Source organism: Stomoxys calcitrans, chromosome 1 (genome assembly GCF_963082655.1).
Source record: "Stomoxys calcitrans chromosome 1, idStoCalc2.1, whole genome shotgun sequence".
NCBI classification, from domain to species: Eukaryota; Metazoa; Arthropoda; class Insecta; order Diptera; family Muscidae; genus Stomoxys; species Stomoxys calcitrans.
Genome location: NC_081552.1, coordinates 213,211,893 through 213,233,364, shown reverse-complemented (window position 1 = coordinate 213,233,364; position 21,472 = coordinate 213,211,893). Strand labels below are relative to the sequence as shown.

Genomic DNA, 21,472 nt, shown 5'->3' with positions numbered 1-21,472 from the left:
GTACGCTGGTGGAATCATTGGACCGTATTTTTTCAAAGATGCTGTTGGATGCAACGTTACGGTGAATGAACACATTTCGAACCGAACACTGATTTTGGTAATAAAATTCAATGATTTGCAAGCGTTGCTCGTTAGTAAGTCTATTCATGATGAAATGTCAAAGCATACTAAGCATCTTTCTCTTTGACACCATGTCTGAACTCCCACGTGATCTGTCAAATACTAATGCATGAAAATCCTAACCTCAAAAAAATCACCCTTTACTTTTGGTGTAAATTATATAGCCTACGTTTCCTTCCAAACCAACCTACACATTCTGTGAAAATGTCAAGGTAATCGGTTCAGCCGTTTTTGAGTCTATACGGAACATACAAACCGACAAACAAACAAACAAACACAAATTGAATTTTATATATTAGATGGGGTCCTAGACCAATATTTGGAGGTGTTACGAACGGAATGACTAGATAAGTAAACCCCCATCCTATGGTGGCGGGTATAATAAAAAGAGATACCGGGAAAATAATTCGACAAATGCGATCCATGATGGAGGGTATATAAGATTCGGCCCGGCCGAACTTAGCTCGCTCTTACTTGTTCTAAGGCACTAACCTTGTTCAAGTATCATATCGTATCTACCCTAATGTCGGAATTTGCTAGCCCTGAAAGTCGGGTAATGATATAGAATTTTCATACGATTTCGTTTCGTTTTTTTATATAAACCTTCTGTAAAACTTTTGCAAATGCAAATACTATGCCCACGAACATTTCATTGAGAAATAGGGGTAAACTTCTCACATATCAATGAGTGCTGTCCTATTCAAGGTTAAGCTCAACGATAAAGGCGTGCCGCGGTGCGACACCTCCTTGTGGAGAAGTTTTTACATGGCATTGTACCTCACGAATGTTGCCAGCATTAGGAGAAAACCACCGCTGAAAAATTTTTTCCTGAAATTCTCCTCAGGATTCGAATCCTGGCGTTCAGCATCGTAGGCGGATATGTTAGACTCTGCGATGGGATGGTCTCCGAAACTCATATTTGTTTTGACTATAACGTGGGTGTGGTCTTAGCATTATTATTATTATTATTTTATACCCACCACTTTAGGATGGGGGTATATTAATCTAGTCATTCCGTTTGTATCACCTCGAAATATTCATCTAAGAACCCATAATGTATATATATTCTTGATCGTCTCGACGTTCTGAGTCGATCTAGCCATGTCCGTCGGTCCGTGTGTCGAGCATCCATATAAACCGATTTCCCGACTTGACTTCTTGAGATTTGGTTGAAATTTTTTATGAAGTGTTCCGTTATGAACTCCAACAACTGTGCCAAGTACGGTCCAAATCGGTCTATAACCGGATATAGCTACCTTAGAAACCGATCTCCCGATTTGACTTCTTGAGCCCCTGGAAGCCCCAATTTTTGTCCGATTTGGCTGAAATTTAACATGAAGTGTTCCGTTATGACCAACAACAACTGTGCCAAGTACGGTCCAAATGGGTCGATAAGCTGATATAGCTGTCATATAAACCGATCTCCCGATTTGACTTCTTGAGCCCCTGGAAGCCCCAATTTTTGTCCGATTTGGCTGAAATTTAACATGAAGTGTTCCGTTATGACCAACAACAACTGTGCCAAGTACGGTCCAAATGGGTCGATAAGCTGATATAGCTGTCATATAAACCGATCTCTCGATTTGACTTCTTGAGTCCTTACAAGCCGCAATTTTTGCTGAAATTTTGTATGCGATGTTCTGTTACGATTTCCAACGACTGTGCAAATTTCTGTCCAAATCGGTCTATAACCTGATATAGCTCCCATATAAACCGATCTCCCGATTTGACTTCTGTGCCAAATACGGTTCAAATCAGTCTATAACCTGAGAAGTTTTTAATTGGTGCTGGTTTAAAATAATGCCTTTCAATTAAATTTATTTTGTATACATTTTTAGCAGGATCCATAGTGGTGGGTTCCCAAGGTTCGTCCCGGCCAAACTCAACACACTTTTACTTGTTTTATTATAAGTTGTTTCGAAATTAGTTCTAAAATTTGCTAAATTAGAAAACAATTCTTCTTCAATCTTCTTTATTCTTATGGACCTGAAGTCGGTTTAAGATCATGATTCCATTTATTTTTAATATAAATATTAACACGGACAAACATACATATATAAATTTTTCTGGGATGATTTTTGTTCATATTATTGCACTTTAGACTGGACCACTGATTTTGCTTTTGTTGCTTTTTTTTTATTACTTTTTGGCAAAATTAAAAATTGACATGGCATTGCGCATCAGTGCTGGACCATTCCAATAGCCATTGAGCATCACATGCCAATAGAGTAATGGCATAAGATCCTTTTTCATGTAGAACATGCTGTAGCGTTCCTTGTTTTGTGGCACTGGAAATGTTTCCAAAGGATTCAAGTTATAATCGAATTCGGCCAATATGCAGGTGTTATAGCCTGTCACTAGAGGACACGAGGCATAACCATCGTAGCTTTTTTTGCACGATTTGCCATTGAGGACAGCCAACATGTTTTTATAGACGACTGGAGATTGAGCAGCTAAAATTGAAAAAAAAAATATAAAGATAAAATAGTAAAAAATGATAATAGTCGTATTTTTAGTGAAAAAGCTTGAAGTCTATAACATAATCTAAAAAAAACGTTATCATTGATTCCCACTTACCAGCTGCAGCCGCTGTTTTCGAATTGGGTGAAGCAGAACAATCGCCTATGGCAAACACATTGCTATACTTAACATGCTGCATGGTGCTTTTGTCGACATCAACAAAACCTGCAGCATTCACCAATTCCTTGCATTTAGACAATTCATCTGGAGTGCTCATGGGGGGAACAACATGCAGCATGGAAAACTTAAAAAATTTAAATATAAGGGAAGAAGTGAATTAATGACAATTTATGCTTTTTTATAGAAATGAATTTTCACAAATTATGGAGAAATTAGCATTTAATTAAGGCTAGGTTAGGTTGAAAAAGAGCGTGCGGATATAAATCCACCCCATGCCATGCCATGCGGCTTGTTGTGCGCTCTAAATACTAAAAAGGAACCTCGAAAAAGAAAATGTAAGTCAGGAATACCGTGCTGCTTACAAAATCGCTAATTGTTTTCCATACCTCGCCCCTTAGTCTGGTATTGTGTCCCCACCTATGTGTCGGTGTCTGTTAGCCGCGAACGCCTGGCAGTGACATAGGAAATGCTCCAACGTCTCACCATCTTCCCCATCTTCCCCACATGCCCTACACATGTTATCACTTGCGCACCGATTTTGAATAAGTGAAGTCGTAGTCCTATGTGTCCCGTAATGATGCCAGGGCTTTACTGATCTCCTGGTTGCTTCCTTTCAGTAATAACCTCGTCTTTTCATGATCTGGATCTCACCATAGGATTTTCGCCGTCCAAACGTTCGTAGCTCACGCTCTTAACTCGGACTGTGTCGACGCGAAAGGCTTTGGGTTAACCAAGTTTGTTGACGGCAGTCCTCTGGCTGTCGCTCCCAAAACGACTGTTTTTAATTCCCCCTTACTCCACTATGGCCCGGCACACAAACGATGGATCGTGCCATTATTAGAAGAGGCGTTAATCTCCTTACACTCCAAGAGTGCTTGTGACTTTACTGTCCTGGTTGTTATTGCCCTTATGGCCAGTTTACTGTCCGTAAATATGTTCACACTCGACGTCCTCGCGTGAACATCACACAACCTCAAGCATTCCGTGATCGCCCAGATCTTCGCCCCAAAGACCGTATAATGGTCTAGCAGTCGAAAAAAGATCTCAGTCCGAGGATTCTCTTTTCTCTAGCTTTGATCCTTCCGGTAACATGATCATCCAGATGCAATACTAGGGTTCCGTCAGTCCAAGACTGTGCTGCTGGTAGCAGTACCTCGCACTCGACCTCAAGTATCGTCTCAGGTATCCGATCGGAAACCTATTCCCTTCTTTCCAGGTTTCTTATCGTCGCCTCGATTATACCGCTATGGTATGACCTGCTCCTTACCTCTATCCATTTTCCCATCGCCTTAAGTCTCATAGCCGCAGTGGCTGCCTCACATTTTTTCTGTATGTCTATGGCTCGGATACCTAGAATTTTTTCCAGTGCCCTAGTGGGTCCTCGCCGCTCCGCCTATGAACGGACGCTGGAAGTAATTTCTGGAGTCTTTGTGTCGAATTTCAGCCTAATCAGAGGACAATTTGAGTCTCAAAGAGCTCAAGAAGTCATATCCGGGGATCGGTTTATATGGGGGCTATATCAGAATATAGACCGAATCAGATCGTACATGGCATCGATTTTGGAAGTCATAGCAGAAGTCTTTATGCCAAATAAGATGAAAATTGAGGCTTCTAGGGATCGGTTTGGATATAACAATTTATTGATCGAATTGGATCGTACTCGGCAATGATGTAGGAAGTCAGAACAGAATTCTTTGTGCTAAGTTTCAGCCAAATCGGATACAACTGAGGCTTTTCTGGGGCTCAAGAAGTCAAATACTGGGATCAGTTTCAATGGGGACTATATCAGTTTATTGACTAATTAGGATGATAATTTCATTGGAATTGGAAATAGGGGCTATAGAAGTCAAAACTGGGGATCGCGTAATATGAAGGCTATATCCAAATCTGAACCGATATGGCCCATTTGCAATCCCCAATAAACTAAGAATCGATAAGAAGTATTTGACCAAAATTTCAAGCAGATATTTTTATTCGTTCGAATGCTATCGTAATTTCGATAAACGAACGAACGGACGGATGTGGCTAACGTAATGATGTAGTGTTCCACAGACGACAACACCTGGACTCACAGGATCCTGAATTTAACTCCCTTTGGGTTAAATTCGGGACTGGATCTCATATACTGCACTACGTATTTCTATATAGAAGTCCAAACTCAGAAAGGGAGGCTTCCATGAAAGGCTTTTGGAGGTTTTTCCGGACAATGAAATCGTTGTCGCAGGGAATTTAAATGTCGACAACTCCTTCTGGCTTTCCCATTCGAGTCATACGACTTCTGAGAGCCAATATGTTAAACTTTTCGCTGCGCATAATGTTTTGGCGCAACTAATGGACGAACCGACACATATCCCATGTGTTCAAGGGCACCAATATAATACTCTTGACCTTTTTTTAACTTCACATTCTGAAAAGTATAAGTTAATACTCTTACACCTCTTGGTAACTCCGATCACTGCATTGTTTTAGCATCTTTTTCGTATTCTGCTCTTCGTACTGGTTCCTCCCCGGTCCCAAAGCGGTCAATATTTTTATATGAAAAAGCACGTTGGGCTGAGTTCAACGGATTCTTTCAGCATTTTAATTGGAAACTATGTTTTCTAGATGACGTTATAAATGCTACTGCTGAAATGATTGAGAAGATAATTATAAATGGAATGAGGACATTTATTCCAGTTCAGACTATAATGGCTAAATCAGACGACAAAAGTTGGTTTAACCAGACATGCAGAGATGCTGTCAGATCGAAAGAGGTAGCATTCAGGAACTGGCCCTTGGATAAAAATGTCAATACCGAACTGCTGCGCAAGCAGGCAAGAAATTCGTGTGCCAATGTGCTTAGGCGCGAAAAATTTCTTTACGAACAGCATCTGCGTACTAAAGTTCTTGCTTCTACACGAGGATGTAAGAGCTTTTGGTCGTTGAAAAGGCTAACCTGTTGGCTGATATATTAACAGGAAACTCTTTCTTGCCGGATTGCAATCAACCACTCCCCTCAATCGAAAATGTATCTGGCGTCATGCCCCAAATATTTTTTTAAACTCGTGCCTTGCCTACAGTGCGGCAGTCTTCCCGGCCCGTTGGAAGGTTGCGAACGTTCAGCCAATACCCAAGAAGGGTGAGACAACAATCCTGTGAATTATCGGCCAATTGCGATATTCCCCGCTCTCTCCAAGATCATCGAGGGCATGGTTAATCACCATCTTGTGGGGTATTTAGAGCCTAATGGCCTTCTTGGCGACCAACAGTACGGGTTCCGCAGAAATCGCTCTCCGGGCGACCTCATGGCGCTTCTATCTGAATGTAGGAGTCGCTCAATCCACCAGTTTGGTGAGAGTAAAGTTGTGGCTCTGGATATCTCCAAGGCATTTGATATGGTCTGGCACAGTGCACTACTATCAAAGCTTGTCGCATTTGGTGTCGTTAATGGCTTCGTTCGATTTATTTCGAGCTTTCTCAGAGATCGCACTTTTCGAGTCGTTATAGATGGGCTCTCATCCAATGAGCATAAATTGACCGCAGGTGTACCCCAGGGCTCTGTTCTTCCTCCTTTTCTTTTTCTTATTTTCGTCAACGATCTGTTGGGTCAGACATCGAATCCGCTCTACTCATTTGCGGATGACAGTAATCTCTGTCATTCGTCATTCGTGAGTCGAATCGATTTTAATGCACGATAGACTCAGTACTGCTTGTTGTTACACAAACGATTCCCTGACCCATTACGATCATCTTTGTCTATTAACGGTATAGATGATGAGCAATCAGAAGCTCTTAATGTTCTGGACATGAAAACACAAAGTGATGTTCGCTGGGCTTAACATGTATTTGAAGTGTCGAAAGAAGCATTCAAGTGTTTAAACTTACTTAAACGGTGTAAGAAATACTTCTCTCTGATTTTCTTAACATCTACACCACTTTCATGAGGCCGAAAATGGAGAACAACTCACATGTTTTGGCTGTAGCTTCAAAATAATCCCTGAAGCTACTGGACCGTGTACAGAGGAGAGCGATGGCGTTGGTTGGGGACAGTGGGGTATCCAACTCTATTGCCTCCCTTGAACATCGTCGCAATGTGGGTTGTTTGGCGCTGTTCTATCGGTACTTTCATGGTGTGTATTCGTCTGATATTCGTCTTCTTATTCCTGATGTAAGGATATTAGACATTCCAGGAACTCACACCCGTTTGTAATGCATTATAGAGAGAATTCTAATTCCGCCCGAACCGTTTGTATGTGGAATCCACTTCCGGCTAATGTTTTTCCCACCCACTTTGACATCCAGAGATTTAAGGCAAATGTCAATAAACACTACATCCTTCATCACTCTAATGCACTTTACTTTTGACTGAGCAAAAAGCAGTCAGTATATTGAGCAGCTCGGAGTGCGAATGGTATACTCGGCAAGTGTCAATTTTTAAAGTTTCGGTACAAAAAATCTAGTATGTCCAATGACAAAAATCATTAGAGCAGCATACAAATGGCTGCCAGGTACAAGAAAACAGAACAAGAATTTCTAAGGCACATACATTGTTTGGTATCATTTACGCGATAAAGAAATATCCATCACAAAATAGGCATTTAAATGTGCAAAAACAACAACAACAATTTTTGGTTTTATTTATAGAATAACGAAAACAGTAAGTCATAATACAAAATCATAATGCCCTGCTTATGCTAAAATGGAAGTCTTTTAATGTAATTGTGTATCATAACAAACGAAATACATCCAAATATACTCTGTAAGATTTTGAATTACCAAATGAGATATGCCTACAATTCGTAAAAATTTGAGTTTGAATTATATTACATCAAGCATGAAAGGTATTGTCAGGATAAAAAACTTTCATTCTTCAAGTTTTTTGGTTAGAAGACTTTCAACCATTGTATGTTGTTTTTGAATCGTATTAACTGCGAAAACGCATCTATGATACAAACACATTAACCACGCTCGACAACCCTGTCTATTAGCTGTACTTTCCCCAATGCATGTGTTTTTGTGTAATGACAGACTTTCTTTCTGTGGCAATTGCACTACTTTCGTGGTACTAATAAATTAATCCAAAATCCCGTTTATGGAAACATTAGTATCAGTCCATGTTTACCTTTGTAGAAGGTGATATGTAAAGTGTGGCCCAAAGTTACAAACCCATGTTCCAAGGTTTGGCCAAAAATATTAAATGATTGATTTTCATAGAATGATGATGCCTATAACAACTTTCGATTACCTTTTCTTCAAATTTCTCTTCCGGTTTATCGAGATTCACAAATACGGCAGTATCACTTTCGGGCTTAACTTCAATTAGATTGCGACGGGTATTGACCTGAATGTTACGCTTACGGACAATGGGCCACAAGGCATCGGCATAGTGCTTAACACCAAACAAAACCGGCAGAGCTGTGTTGTAGGCTATGTTGATTTTATTGCGTTTGTTGTTCTGAAAAATTAATTTAAATAAATATGAAGATTTTCATAATAATTACAATAAAATGTTTACTTACCTTACGGAAATAGTGTTCAGCTATGTAAACAATCTTCTGCGGTGCTCCAGGACACTTGACTGGCGAGTCGGGGAATGTGAATATGGCATTACCCTCCTTAATGTTACGCAAGCAATCATAGGTGCGATCAACATACATGGGTGAATAGATGGAACACACTTTACCATTGGGTATGGCTAATGCTTCAACTAAGCCGGGTATCTATATATATCAAATCAAATATATGCTTGTACATATATGTTTTCAGAAATTTTTTCTCTCTTTCTCTTTTAACCCACCTTGCTATAATTCAATTGCAATCCCGCTGCTATCAATAGCATATCATATTTAATCTCCTTACCCGTTGCTGTGGTCACTGTATTATTTTGGGGATCAAAAGTCTGTGCCTTCTCCTGTAACCATTCGATATTTTTGGGTAAAACTTGGGACATGGGTTTGCAACTTTGAGCCACACTTTTCATGCCACCTCCCACTAAAGTGAACATGGGTTGATAGTAATGTTTCTGTAATACCGGGATTTATGAGTGAATTTAATATTTCCTAAATGCATAGCTTTCTCAGCAATCTTACATCAGCAGGATCAACCAGAATCACTTTGTTCTTCCCCAATTTCGATGATAGTTTGGCAGCCAAGGCACAACCCCCGGAACCACCTCCAACAATGAGGACTTTACATCTAATGAATATAAGAAAACATGGCATATCAGCTTCGGTAAGAGTTAGTCAATCGCTCATTTTTCAGAAAATTGTGTCAATAAATTGTTAATACAAATTTTGTTTTGTTTTGGAGGAGGGCCCTTGGAAACATCGCTTCAAAATTCGTCCAAGTTTCGGCTGCAGGAGTTCCCTCTGAAGTATATTCGTAGCATCAGTAGCACTACGGCTCTTCTGGTCCTACCTTGGACCTACCATATTGTGTAAAAGTGAATATCAAACATTTGAACCTCATATTGTCATGAAAAGAATGCTTGATCGCTTGAGATCCTCGAGATTATTATGTATCCGAAAATTGTCCTGATCTGAGGTAAAATCAGCAGATGTTCTACAGTTCGTTTTTCTTCAACGTCCTCACAGCTTCTGTTGAAATCGGTTCTTGCAACCATTAGTTTATAAGCATGTTTTCCAATCAGACATTGGCCTGGCATGACAGGCACAGACTTTTGTTCTGGCCAACAAGAGATCTAGAAACGTCCAAGAGAGCTTTTGTTAATTTGATGATCAGAAATCCAGACGGGGAAAGGAAAGCTTTCACTGGCGGCACGCTGTTTCATTTGCTGAAGACACGGACTCTTGCGATTGAACGTGAGAGCTAACGAGTCTTCTGAGTCTTTGTAGATCTCTTTCTGTGTCACATAATCTTGGCGCATTCACAGCCCTCAATTGAAGGCCTTCTGTCATCAGTTAACCTTCGGGACTTATTAAACACATAAGATTTTGAATTGAGAAGAATATCCACAGATTCCGATTCCAGAATGTGTGAGGCTGTTTCTAGCATGGTAAGTTCTGCTTTATGCATGGAATACTTCTGAGTCCCGGCATTCAGTAGATGATGCACCTATCGCAGATGTCATCAGAGCCTGAAACCAAGATTGTAGAATCGTCCGCGTCCGAAGGATAAGTAGAGGTTAAACAGTGCATAATTATCACTCTACGCGACCATGACTTTTTATGCGACTGGTGACCACACAAGAAGTATTGTAACTAATCAGGACGTCCGCAAGGCGATCATTAATGTAGTCCGCCAGGGATACTTGCACCTAAAAGGAAGTCAATTTATTTGAGACTCTGCTTTCTTTCAGAAAGGCCTCTTGGTTGCCAATTTGGAATTCCACATTGGCTTATACGGTCTACATGTTTGGTTGGGAAGTTATTGAGCCTCTGGACCCAAAATTTCAAAACGTACTCTACTTTGAAATGCCGTTTATTTTTCGCTCAGGCACTTTGTTCGACACTTCATTGCTTGATTAGTATTCCAATCGCAAATACCTAACATTTGAGTCTCATATCTTACGATTAGACTACATGTCCTCTTGAGAGCTTTAGGGATGGGGCGCTCCCCCCAGACCCGGTCCGTCCAAACTTGGAGAGCTTTTTTCTTGACTTCCTTGTGTTTAGATTAAGGAACTCTCGTAAGTTAAAATTTACCTTTTATACCCTCGGAGACATGCAGCCTACGCACTTAACTCCGTCTGTCTCGCAGACCTCAACCAGTCTGAAGGTGATTCGGATTCAACAAGTTGAAACTGAAGGAAGCTATCGGAAGCTATAAGTGGAAGAATATGCGAATGGGATGTGTTGGATGACCACGGCTTCCCTGATCATCGTTATATTAGTTTTAACCTTGGAGAAAATACTGCAGATGTGGTCCCTTGGCTAAACAGAAAATAGGCGGATTGGGATAAATTTCGGCACAAATTCTGCACGTCTATCTCTTCTAGAGCAGAAAAGGAAGCGGAATCTACGGAGGAGTGGTCAAGCGGATCACGAATACCCTGAATGACTCGCTTTTGTTAGCATGTCCTAGTGCCAAGCCGAGGGGCAAACAGCGACCGACATGGTGGACCCCTGAGCTGGTTGGTCTAAGGAAGGACTGCAGAAAACTCTTCAACAGAGCAAAAGCCACAAGACCACTACACGATTGGGACATCCATAAGGCTGAGCTAAGAATGTATAAGGGCGAGCTGAGAAAGGCTCAGAACAAATCCTGATGTAGAATTCTGCAGCTCCGTGGAGGATACATCTGAGGCCTCTAGGCTAAGGAACATTCTGTCCCCGAGACCTATTACGGTGGGTTATATTCAGATGTCAGAGAATGTATGAACAATGTCTTGTGAAGAAACACTAGAACTACTCGTTGATACACATTTCCCGGGAAATTCTCCAACGGACAACGTGGCGCCAGAAGAGGTTGTCTCTGATATGCATTCGTCGGACGCTATTAGGGAAATTGTGCCTAAGCCTATAATCCTTTGGGTGATAAGAAGTTTCGACTCCTTTAATTCGCCAGGCCCTGACGACGTATCTCCAGTTGAATTACAAGCTGTGTCTGATAGACTGGGAGATGCCCTGGCTTAGGGAGATACACTCTGCTTGTATCAGAATGTCATATATACCTGTCGGATGGAGGGACACGAAAGTCATTTTTATTCTGAAAGCAGAAAAACCATACCACCCGAAGGCGAAAGATTTTCATCCTATTAGTCTGTCATCCTCTATGCTGAAGTCTCTAAAGAGGTTGATAGAAACATATCTTAGGGCAAAGATCACTGGAGATCGCCTGTCGCGGCAGCAGCATGTATATAGTAAAGGCAAATCCACAGAAAAAGCCCTGCACGACCTCGGCTACATAGAGGGTACTCTCGCTGTCAAGGAATATACAATGGTAGCATTTTTTGACATTGAAAGTGCTTTTAAAAATGTTAAACCGACGTTAACCATTAAGCAGTTGGAGTTTTTAGGCATCAACTCTACCGTAAGAAAGTTTATTAATAACTTAATTACTAAAAGTTGCATTACGGCAGGCTTGGGATCTGTGAATCTAAAAAGATGGGTCAGCAGAGGAACAGCTCAAGGAGGTGTACTGTCTCCTCAACTTTGAATATAGCCAATAACAAAATATTATTGTCTCTGGAAGAAAAAGGTGTAAAAGTGGTCGCATATGCTGATGACGTGGCAATTGCGGTTAGGGGAACGTTTCCCATCACTCTAAGAGATATACTTCAGGAAACTCTACGTGCAACAGCGAAGTGGGCTACCGAAAGTGGTCTAGGCGTAAATCCATGCAAGACAGAAGTAGTTCTTTTCAGCAGGAAATACAAGTTGTCTACAGTGGAACCTGTCTCCTTGGGAGGAGAGAATGTTTCATTTACAGAAAGCGAAAAATACCTGGGTGTTTTGCTGGACAAGAAATTTTACTTCAAATCCAACATTTTGGAAAGGGCAAGAAAGGCAGCCTTGCCACCTGCAAGAGAGCCATTAGCAAAAGTTGGGGTTTAGACCGCGTGTCATGCGGTGGGTATATTCTGTAGTTGTCAGACTTATAATGGTATATGGTGTTGAGGTCTGGTGGACGGCGCTTCAAAAGTCCACCAACTGCTCAATACTTAACCGGATCCAAAGGATGGCTTGTTTGTGCATCACAGCCGCACTGAGGACTACACTATCGGATGCACTGAATTTAATGCTACATCTTATCCTTCTGGACATTTTGGCTAGACAAATTGCAGCAACCACTGCCATGAGGTTAAGAAAGCTTTCTCGTTGGTCATGTGGCGGCTACAGACACTGTGTTATCCTTGATACAATATCCGATGTTCCAGGCAGTGTGGATTACACCCTACCTGAGCCGCTGTTTGATAAAAAGTGCCGTACCACTATTCCTAATAGAACCGATTGGAACTGCGATATCCCTGGTAACAGAAGTTAGATAGACTTCTATACGGATGGTTCCAAACTAAACGACAAGGTGGGCTTTGGGGTGTACTCTAAAGATGTAGAACTGGGCATATCGAAGAGTTTACCTAACCACTGCAATGTGTATCAAGCGGAGATTCTTGCAATTAAGGAAGTAATGGAATGGCTAAGATATAATGCCATTACGACGATTGGCATAAATATCTTCTCAGACAGCTAGGCAGCCATTAAATCCCTGGAGAACGTCTTTCTGAACACAAAAATCGCCCTCTACTGTAGCAGATCTCTCAACGAGATGGCTGTACAGTTCAAAATTCACCTGTTCTGGGTGCCGGGCCACATAGATATCCCAGGGAATTGTAAAACGGTCGAGCTTGCAAGACTAGGAACTACCCTACACATTCCAGGGATACTGGAATCTGTAGGTATGCATCTAGCAACATGTAGGCTAAGTTTTCAGGACCAGGCCCGAAAGACAACGAATGATAGATGGTCACAAAGAGGGGGCTATACTTCAAGAGGTCTACTGCTTTGCTGTCATTGGCTAGAACTGATGTCTTATTCATTGTGTCCGTCATGACAGGTCACTGTCTAATCGGTAAACATGCTGGCAGACTGAAGGTTAGCAGCAACGATTTTTGCAGAATCTGTGAGGACATCGAAGAAGAAGAGACTATAGAACACCACCTGTGGTATAACAATGGACGAAAACGTCTAAGCGAGTCTGATGGCAGACTGTCACTTAACCTAACCTAACCTAACCTTTCCAGCAAACTATCTGTTGTCACTCCAAAAATGTTTGTTGATTTTACCAACAAATTTCTTTGAGTGAAACGTTTTTGCAATATTGTACAGAAACCTTTTAAGCCAAGATGCAACCATGAACCCAATTACAATTACAAACAACATAAGGACATTTTTGTTTTGTGTATTGTAAAAGAGGGCAAACAACGGAGCGAGCCTGGGTGGGCTAATTGATTTTTATTTATAAAAAGACTAGCATACCGGTGGTCCGCTTCGCTATTCACCTTTTTAATACCCCCCTTTTTAGTGTAGGACTAAAAACTGTTTATATTCCATCTTGTTTTTTAATTTTATAAGCACATAACTTAAAATTTTGTACAATTTGCTAATTTTTAATCGAATTTAAATAACAGCAGACAAAATAATAACTACTTTTATATTTATGCTTTTAAACAAAAAATGTGATCCTAAAATTGGCATTTTTTTATTTATGTATAACGAATGCCTACATTTTTTTATAGAAGTTCAAAAATTTTGAATGAATTTATTCAAAAGTTTATAATTTTTAAATTAATGCCAGCAGACAGTGTTTGCTGATATAAGCAGACTAATTTTTCTGGGTGTAAATGTACGATTTTGAATATTCTTCTAGTCAACTAAAATTTATAGTCAAGGTGTACTTCTATCCCAATTTTGAGAGCTTTAGCTCACTCCGTTATGGAAGCACCATTTTGTACGTTTGAGTATTTAAATATACGAATAAAAATATCTTCTAGTTGCCCCATATATTCTTTTAAGGTACCAATTACACCACAATTAGTACGATTTCTTCCACATTTGACATTGACATTTTTTTTCAAGACTGAGATAATGTTTGTTAAATTGCTTAATTTTAGTAGTCCCCATTCGATGTAGGCGAAGATAAGCTATAACCGTACCGTTTTGCATTTTTTGCTACCAAAATGTACGAATTTTGAATGGGTCATTTAGTAGCCCATTATATATTTCCTTCTTGAACCTACACTCAAACAAATTTGTTTTTCAAAACAGCAACTATGTTTGCTAAAACAGCAGTTTTTCTGCTGAAAATGGGAAAGCAGACATTACTGCTGTTTCAACCAATATAGGGCTGCTGTATTAGCAAAAATTTCTAACTGCAATTTTTTCTATAAGTATACATTCCAAATTTCAGTCCCCTAGCTCCATAACAATGGAGAAAGTGCCAAATGGTACTTAAATGTATGAATTTTTTTAATAGATCATTAAGACACAAATCATATATTTCTTAGTTATACCTACATGCCAAAATTGAGAGCTCTAGATCTATCTATAAAGAAAGTATCAAATAGTATCAGTTTTGGTACCAAAATGTTCGAATTGTGAAAAAATCATTAAGTCGCCCATCATACATTTCTAAGTTTTACGTACACGTCATCTATGAGGAAAGTAACAAATGGTACCAATGGACCAAAATGTGTGAATGGTGAATTTATCATTTAGCCACCTATCATATATTTCTTAGTTGTACCTGCATGCCAAATTTCAGACCTCTAGCTCTATCTGAACAGAAAATACCAAATTATACGAATTTTTTATATATCATTTGGTCAACCATCATATATTTCTTTACCCTACCTACATGGGAAATTTCTCATGCTCCATCTGACCAGAAAGTACAAGATGGTCCCAAAATGTACGAATTTTGAATAGATTATGTAGTCATCCATCTTAGTCGTACCTACATGCCAAATTTCGGACCTCTAGATCCATCTAAAAAGAAAGTACGAATTTTGGTATCAAAATGTTCGTGTTGTGAAAAAATCATTAAGCCGCCCATCATATATTTCCATTTTTTACCTACATGCCCAATTTCAGATCTCTAGCTTCATCTGCACAGAAAGTACCAAAAAGTACCAGTATTGGTACAAAAAAAAAAAAGATCATAATTGTACCTGCATGCCAAATTTCAGACCTCTAGCTCCATCTATAAAGATAGTACCAAATGGTACCAATTTTGGTACCAAAATGTACGATTTTTCAATAGATCATTTAGTCACCCATCGTATATTTCCCAGTTGTATCTACATGCCAAATTTCAGAGCTCCAGCTCCATCTGTAAAGAAAGTACCAAATGATACCAATAAAGTACCTTTACTCCTGTAACCAGTACTTTTTTCCATTTTTCCATCCTCATTCTTTTGCACCAGATGTCTTTTAAGTTAAATTTCAAAATTCGTTCTCTATCCATCCGCCCTGTACAAAGTTCACCCATTTCGTATTTTTTTAGTACTTAAATGTACAAAATGCCAAAAACTCTTATAGTTACCCAATTAAGGTTGCCATGGAGTACCAAAAGTTCAGTTCCAAAATTCAGAGCTGTAGTTCAATTTACAAAGAAAGTACCAAATAGTACCAATTGCGCTACTAAACGTACTATTTCTCCCACTTGCGATACGATTTTCCAACCCGTGAATCGGCGCCGCAATATCTTCTTTTGGCATAACTTTAAAACAAAATTTGATTTTTATGTCCATTGTATTATTTTGTCCATTATGTTTTGACGCTCTCTGTATGCGCATGAATGTATTTCCTATCACTCATACAAGTGGACGCATAGAGTTCTTTGGCGCGTGTTTTATTAATTAATTAATACAAACAATGTTGTGAGTAGTAAAAGCACCCCTGAGCATACCTGTAGTAGTATTATTTCTCTATCATTCATCAGGTTGTTTTTTTAAGCAATTTATTCTTAAGCTTAATAAAAAGCTATTTGTGGTAAACAAAAACGACACGTGTATATAAATATCCCAAATCACATTTCCAAAAAATAATTATGGCAAATTAAATTAGATACACAGTGGGTCTCATTTGTAGGTGTTAAATGCAATTGCATATAGACTTCTTAAATTAAGTGATTGATGCGATTATTTGTGAATGGAAAGCAAATAATGACAATAAGCTATACTGATATTTGTCCATGCACTGAAGAAAAATGATGTTTCAATTTGGAGTTTCCATTGAAAATTTCTACAAAGCCGCCTTCGATACTCCTTTACGTTCAAAGGTATTTCAAGCCATGTCTGAGTTTGGTATCCCTGCAAAATTAATAAGACTCTGCAGGACAACACTTGCTGATACGCGTTCCTCAGTAAGAATAGAAAAGAATCTCTCCAAACCATTAAATACCAAACGAGGTTTCAGACAAGGAGACAGCCTATCGTGTGATCTCTTTAATATCCTGCTGGAGAAGATTAAACGAGATGCAGATGTGAATAGATATGACACACTAATCACAAGAGAACACATGCTACTCGCCTATGCCGACGACATCGAGATCATAGGTCAGTCACCGGAAGTAGTAACTGCAGCCTTTGAAAGAATCGAGAGAGAGTCAGTGAAAATGGGTTTGGCAGTAAATGGAGATAAGACGAAATGGATGGTTTCAACTCCCAAAAAGCCTTGCACAAGCGAGCAGATAAAGAAAATGGAGAAAGCTGGGAATGACAACTTTGAGACAGTCAGTAACTTTATCTACCTCGGCAAACAAGGCCACCTTTCGACAGACGAAGATTACACTATACAAGACACTGATAGTACCCGTGCTGTTATATGGTTCTGAAGCATGGGTACTTGTGAAAGCAGATGAGGCAGTGCTTGGAGTATTTGAGAGAAAGATTCTTCGTAAAATATATGTAACAGTTTGGGTTAATGGAGACGATGTATGAACCACGAGCTGTATGACAACGATAGCATAGTTACACGCATCAAAATACAACGGCTGCGTTGGATAGGTCATGTTGTCAGAATTGATGAAGAAGCTCCAGCAAAGAAGTCTTTTGAAGGCAAACACGGTGGTACACGCAAACCGGGAAGACCAAAAGCCCGATGGAAAGATCAAGTTGTGGGAGACATCTCGAAACTTGGTGTCAGAGATTTTAGAATGAGCACAGAAGATCGAGGCGCTTGGAACGCTATTCTACGTTCGGCTAGTAGAACAAATATTCTGTCATAGCCAATTAAAGTAAAAGTAAGTAAGTAATATCTTTCATTCGAGCCCTAGACTGGCAAATTTCAAATTTTGAGTTTTTATAGAAAATTAGCTGGACAGGGCCCGCTCCGCTGCGCCTACTTTCACTCTCATATTTTATCTGAGCCCTATACTGACACGGTCAGGAAATAGGTCTTGCTGGGGTGCTGGTACGGCCTTTCAGATATTTCGCCTTAAATGTGGATATCATATTGGTGTTCTACTCCCAAATTTCTTTCATTTGAGCATTATATTGCTATGGTCGGTAAATATGTCCGGTATGGGGATACTTTTGGGGGTGAGGTGGACCCCCATGTATCAAATTCGTGCTCTAGTCTCAAATACCTTTCATTTGAGCCTAATATTGTCATTATTGGTTTATATTTCCATTTGGCGGGCTTTGGAGGTGGCGCGCCCCCTCTAGATATCCCACCCTAAATAAGGATACCAAATTTCTGTTATTGAGTTATTATAAACAAATAAATTTTGCTTAAATCGCCCCACCCATATCCGAGATATGGCGTTTTTGAAAATACGCTAAGGGGAGGGCCCGCCCATTAAAGTTTGTATGTTAGATCTATTTCATTGTCTTGGTTTTGGTGGTGGATTGGAGTAGCCAAACTCTTTACCTCGAAAACGGAAATTAAATTCATACTTTACTCCCAAAAACGACATTTAAGCTACATAGTGCTATAGTCTGTATATATATGTGTGGTTTAGGCGGAATTTAGGTGAGGCGTCGCTGGACATAAAACAGATATCAGATTTGAGCCCCTTATTGCCATAATACATAAATATGGCCAGTTTGAGGTGTATGTAGGGTGGAGCGGCCAAACACGCTCTTAGCCCTGAAAAATATCAGTATCGTGCTCCACTCTCAAATTTCTCTTATTTGAGACCCAAAATGCCATTAGTTTAGGGGGAGTTTATGGGGTGAGTCGACCTCCAAACATTTGGCCTCAAAACTGGATATCAAATTCGTTTTCTACTATCAAATACCTGTTATTTGAGCCCCATACTGCCATATAAGGCAAACATGGCCGGTTTGAAGGGAATTTAGGGGACGGACCCTGAAATAATATCAGCATCGTGTTCGGCGTAAAAGGCGCAATTCTTATTCGAATTGGCTGAAATTTCACACAATGCCTTCTACCATATTTGGCACAGTTATTGGAAGTCATAGCAGAACTCATCATGCAAAATTTCAGCCAAATCGTATAAGAATTACGCCATTTAGTGGCTCAAGAAGTCAAGATCCAAGATTGGTTTATATGGCAGCTATGTCAGGCTATGAACCATACTTAGCACAGTTGTTGGAAGTCATAACAAAACACTTCATGCAAATTGTTTATTATTTTAAACTTATTTTTATTTTAACCTTCCTTAGCACAGTTGTTGAAAATCATTACAAAAAACTTCATGCAAAATTTCAGCCAGATCGGATAAGAATTATTCTTTGTAGTGGCTCAAGAAGTCAACATCCAAGATCGGTATACATGGAAGCTATATCAAAACATGGACCGATATGGCCCATTTACAATCCCAACCGTACTACACTAATAAAAAGTATTTGTGCAAAATTTCAAGCGGTTAGCATTACTCCTTCGAAAGTTAGCGTGCTTTCGACAGACGGAATGAATGTAATGATTTTCAACATCCATGCCACATATGATCCGAATCGGTCTATAAACAGATATTGCCCCCATATAAACCGATCCGCGGCTTTGAGTTCTTGAGCCCCTTAGAAGCCTCAATTTTCTCAATTTAGAAGCCTCAATTTGTCTGAAATTTGGAACAAAGACTTGTGTAATGACTTTCAACATCTATGTTAAGTATGATCCGAATCGGTCTATAAACAGATATAGCCCCCATATATACCGATGCCCGGATTTGACTTCTTGAGCCTTTAGAAGTCTCAATTTTCATCAGATTTGGCTAAAGTTTGGAACAATGATTTGAGTAATGTCTTTTAACATCCATGCCAAGTATGATCCGAATCGGTCTATAAACAGATATAGTCCCCATATAAACCGATCCCCGGATTTGAGTTCTTGAGCGCTTAGAAGACTAAATTTTCATCCGATTTGGCTGAAATTTTGAACAAAGACTTTAGTTATGACTTTCAACATCCATGCCTAGTATGATCCGAATCGGTCTATAAACAGATATAGCTCCTTATAAACCGATTCCCAGATTTGAATTCTTGAGCCTTTAAAAGCCTCAAATTTGGAACAATGGCTTGAGTTATGACTTCCACTATCCGTGCCAAGTATGATCCAAATCGGTCTATAGACAGATATAGCCCCTTATAACCCGATCCCCGGAATTGACTTCTTGAGCTCTTAAAAGCCTCAGTTGTCATCCAATTTGGCTGAAATTTGGAACAATGATATAGCCCCCATATAAACCGATCCCCGGATTTGACATCTTTAGCCCTTAAAAGCTTAAATTTTCACATGATTTGGCTGAAATTTGGCCAAGTTCTATCCGTATCGGACAATATGGTGATATAGGCTCCCTTAAGTACTGATATGACTTCTTGATACCAAAATAATTCAAATACAAACTCATTTAATAAAGGTAAATTTTTAGCGGAATCCATGGTAGTGGGTACCGAAGATTCGGCCCGCCCGAACTTAGCACGCTTTTACTTTTTTTTTCCTAAAACAGCAAACATTTTCTGCTATAATCAGATAAGGATTTTTTGATGGATAGTGTTTGCATCAGTAAATTTATTTCTCTGAGTGAAATATTCGTGGCAGCAGATGATCGTTTGATATCTCACACACATACTATTTTTCGTATCTCTCTGTATGTCAAAGTACCGATGCTCTTTTATTGCATGATTGGTTATCTATAGAATTATCAAAACTTCCATAGAAATTTGAAATTCCATCTAATTGCATATGTCATTAACGTGTCTGGCCAGTTGTCATGCCAAAAACAAGAGTAACGATTATACATTTTTAATAATAACTCCTCAATCATTTTGATAATTATTGGCACAATATGACTTTACTCACTCTTTTTTCGACGATAAGCGGCCAGGGGATACGGAGAAACATCGCAAAGCTGTTAAGCCAAGATTTGAGGCTTTTGAAAGAGCCATTATTTTTGAAGTAGTCATAGCAGCTTGCCAAACACTCATCTTTAAACTACTTGTTGTGGTTATATTTTTGTTATTGTTGTTGTAAGTGTGTTTTACTCAATTAATGCCGGGCTGTGTTGGGTGGGTGGTTAGTTGCTTGTGAGATTCTCACTCTCTGGGTTAGATAATTTGTATTTAAACGAATGGTAATTGTTTGTTTGTATTTTTTTATTTTACACTTTCTTTTGTTTTATTTTCGTAATATTTTCGGCTTCGCTATTCCGTCTTCGTCCGCAGTTGTTGCTCAACTAAAATACGTAAGTGAATGCTCGCACAATTTTTGCATGGTTCTGTTAGTTTGGTGGGGATCAAGGGGCCACATGTTTGTTAATGCCATTTGCCGGCATTATGCGAAGGGAGGGAGATGGGGACAACGACGAATATCGTTTGTATATAATATGTACATTTGTGTTTTGTCAAAGCATACATATACATACAGCGGTCACCTAGTGGTTGTTTGTTGTGTTTTATTAATGTTTGCTTTTAATCATTTCATCGCTAACGAATGATAAGTTTTCGGTTGTTCTGCTGGTTATTCGATTACCTGTTATTTTTAGTTACAGCTGGCGCTAAAAGTCTTACTAAAGGCACATGGAAGTTAAAGCTTTCTCTAGATGGCGTTAAAAATCAAGACTTTTAATGTGTGCCAAATCAACGTTTTTTATGCAAATAAACTGCTAAAAAATCAAGATTTTTGTTGATATTAAATTTAGTTTAAAAATTATATGAACATTTATGAAAATTTTGTTTCTCCAAAGGTAGTCGAGCTCAATATCCATGAGCATTGTGTTAGCAAGTTAGATTATTGACTAGTAAGTGAAAAGATATTGACTGGTCAACATATTCTTTGAGAAAGATATAGGAGCCATTGCACTGTGGTCG

At 39.3% G+C, this 21,472-nt stretch overlaps 1 protein-coding gene across 1 annotated transcript; it reads right to left on the bottom strand.

The window, feature by feature from the left end:
* Positions 1-2,075: 2,075 nt before the first annotated feature.
* LOC106090500 (sulfide:quinone oxidoreductase, mitochondrial) lies at positions 2,076-20,862 on the bottom strand. The gene is made up of 7 exons (XM_013256713.2): positions 20,466-20,862; positions 8,829-8,934; positions 8,537-8,761; positions 8,259-8,459; positions 7,985-8,194; positions 2,698-2,884; positions 2,076-2,573 (listed from the first exon to the last, which is right to left on the bottom strand). Exons 1-7 carry the CDS (start codon positions 20,588-20,590, stop codon positions 2,260-2,262), a joined length of 1,368 nt encoding a protein of 455 aa, XP_013112167.2. The 5' UTR covers positions 20,591-20,862; the 3' UTR covers positions 2,076-2,259.
* Between the last annotated feature and the right edge of the window lie 610 nt (positions 20,863-21,472).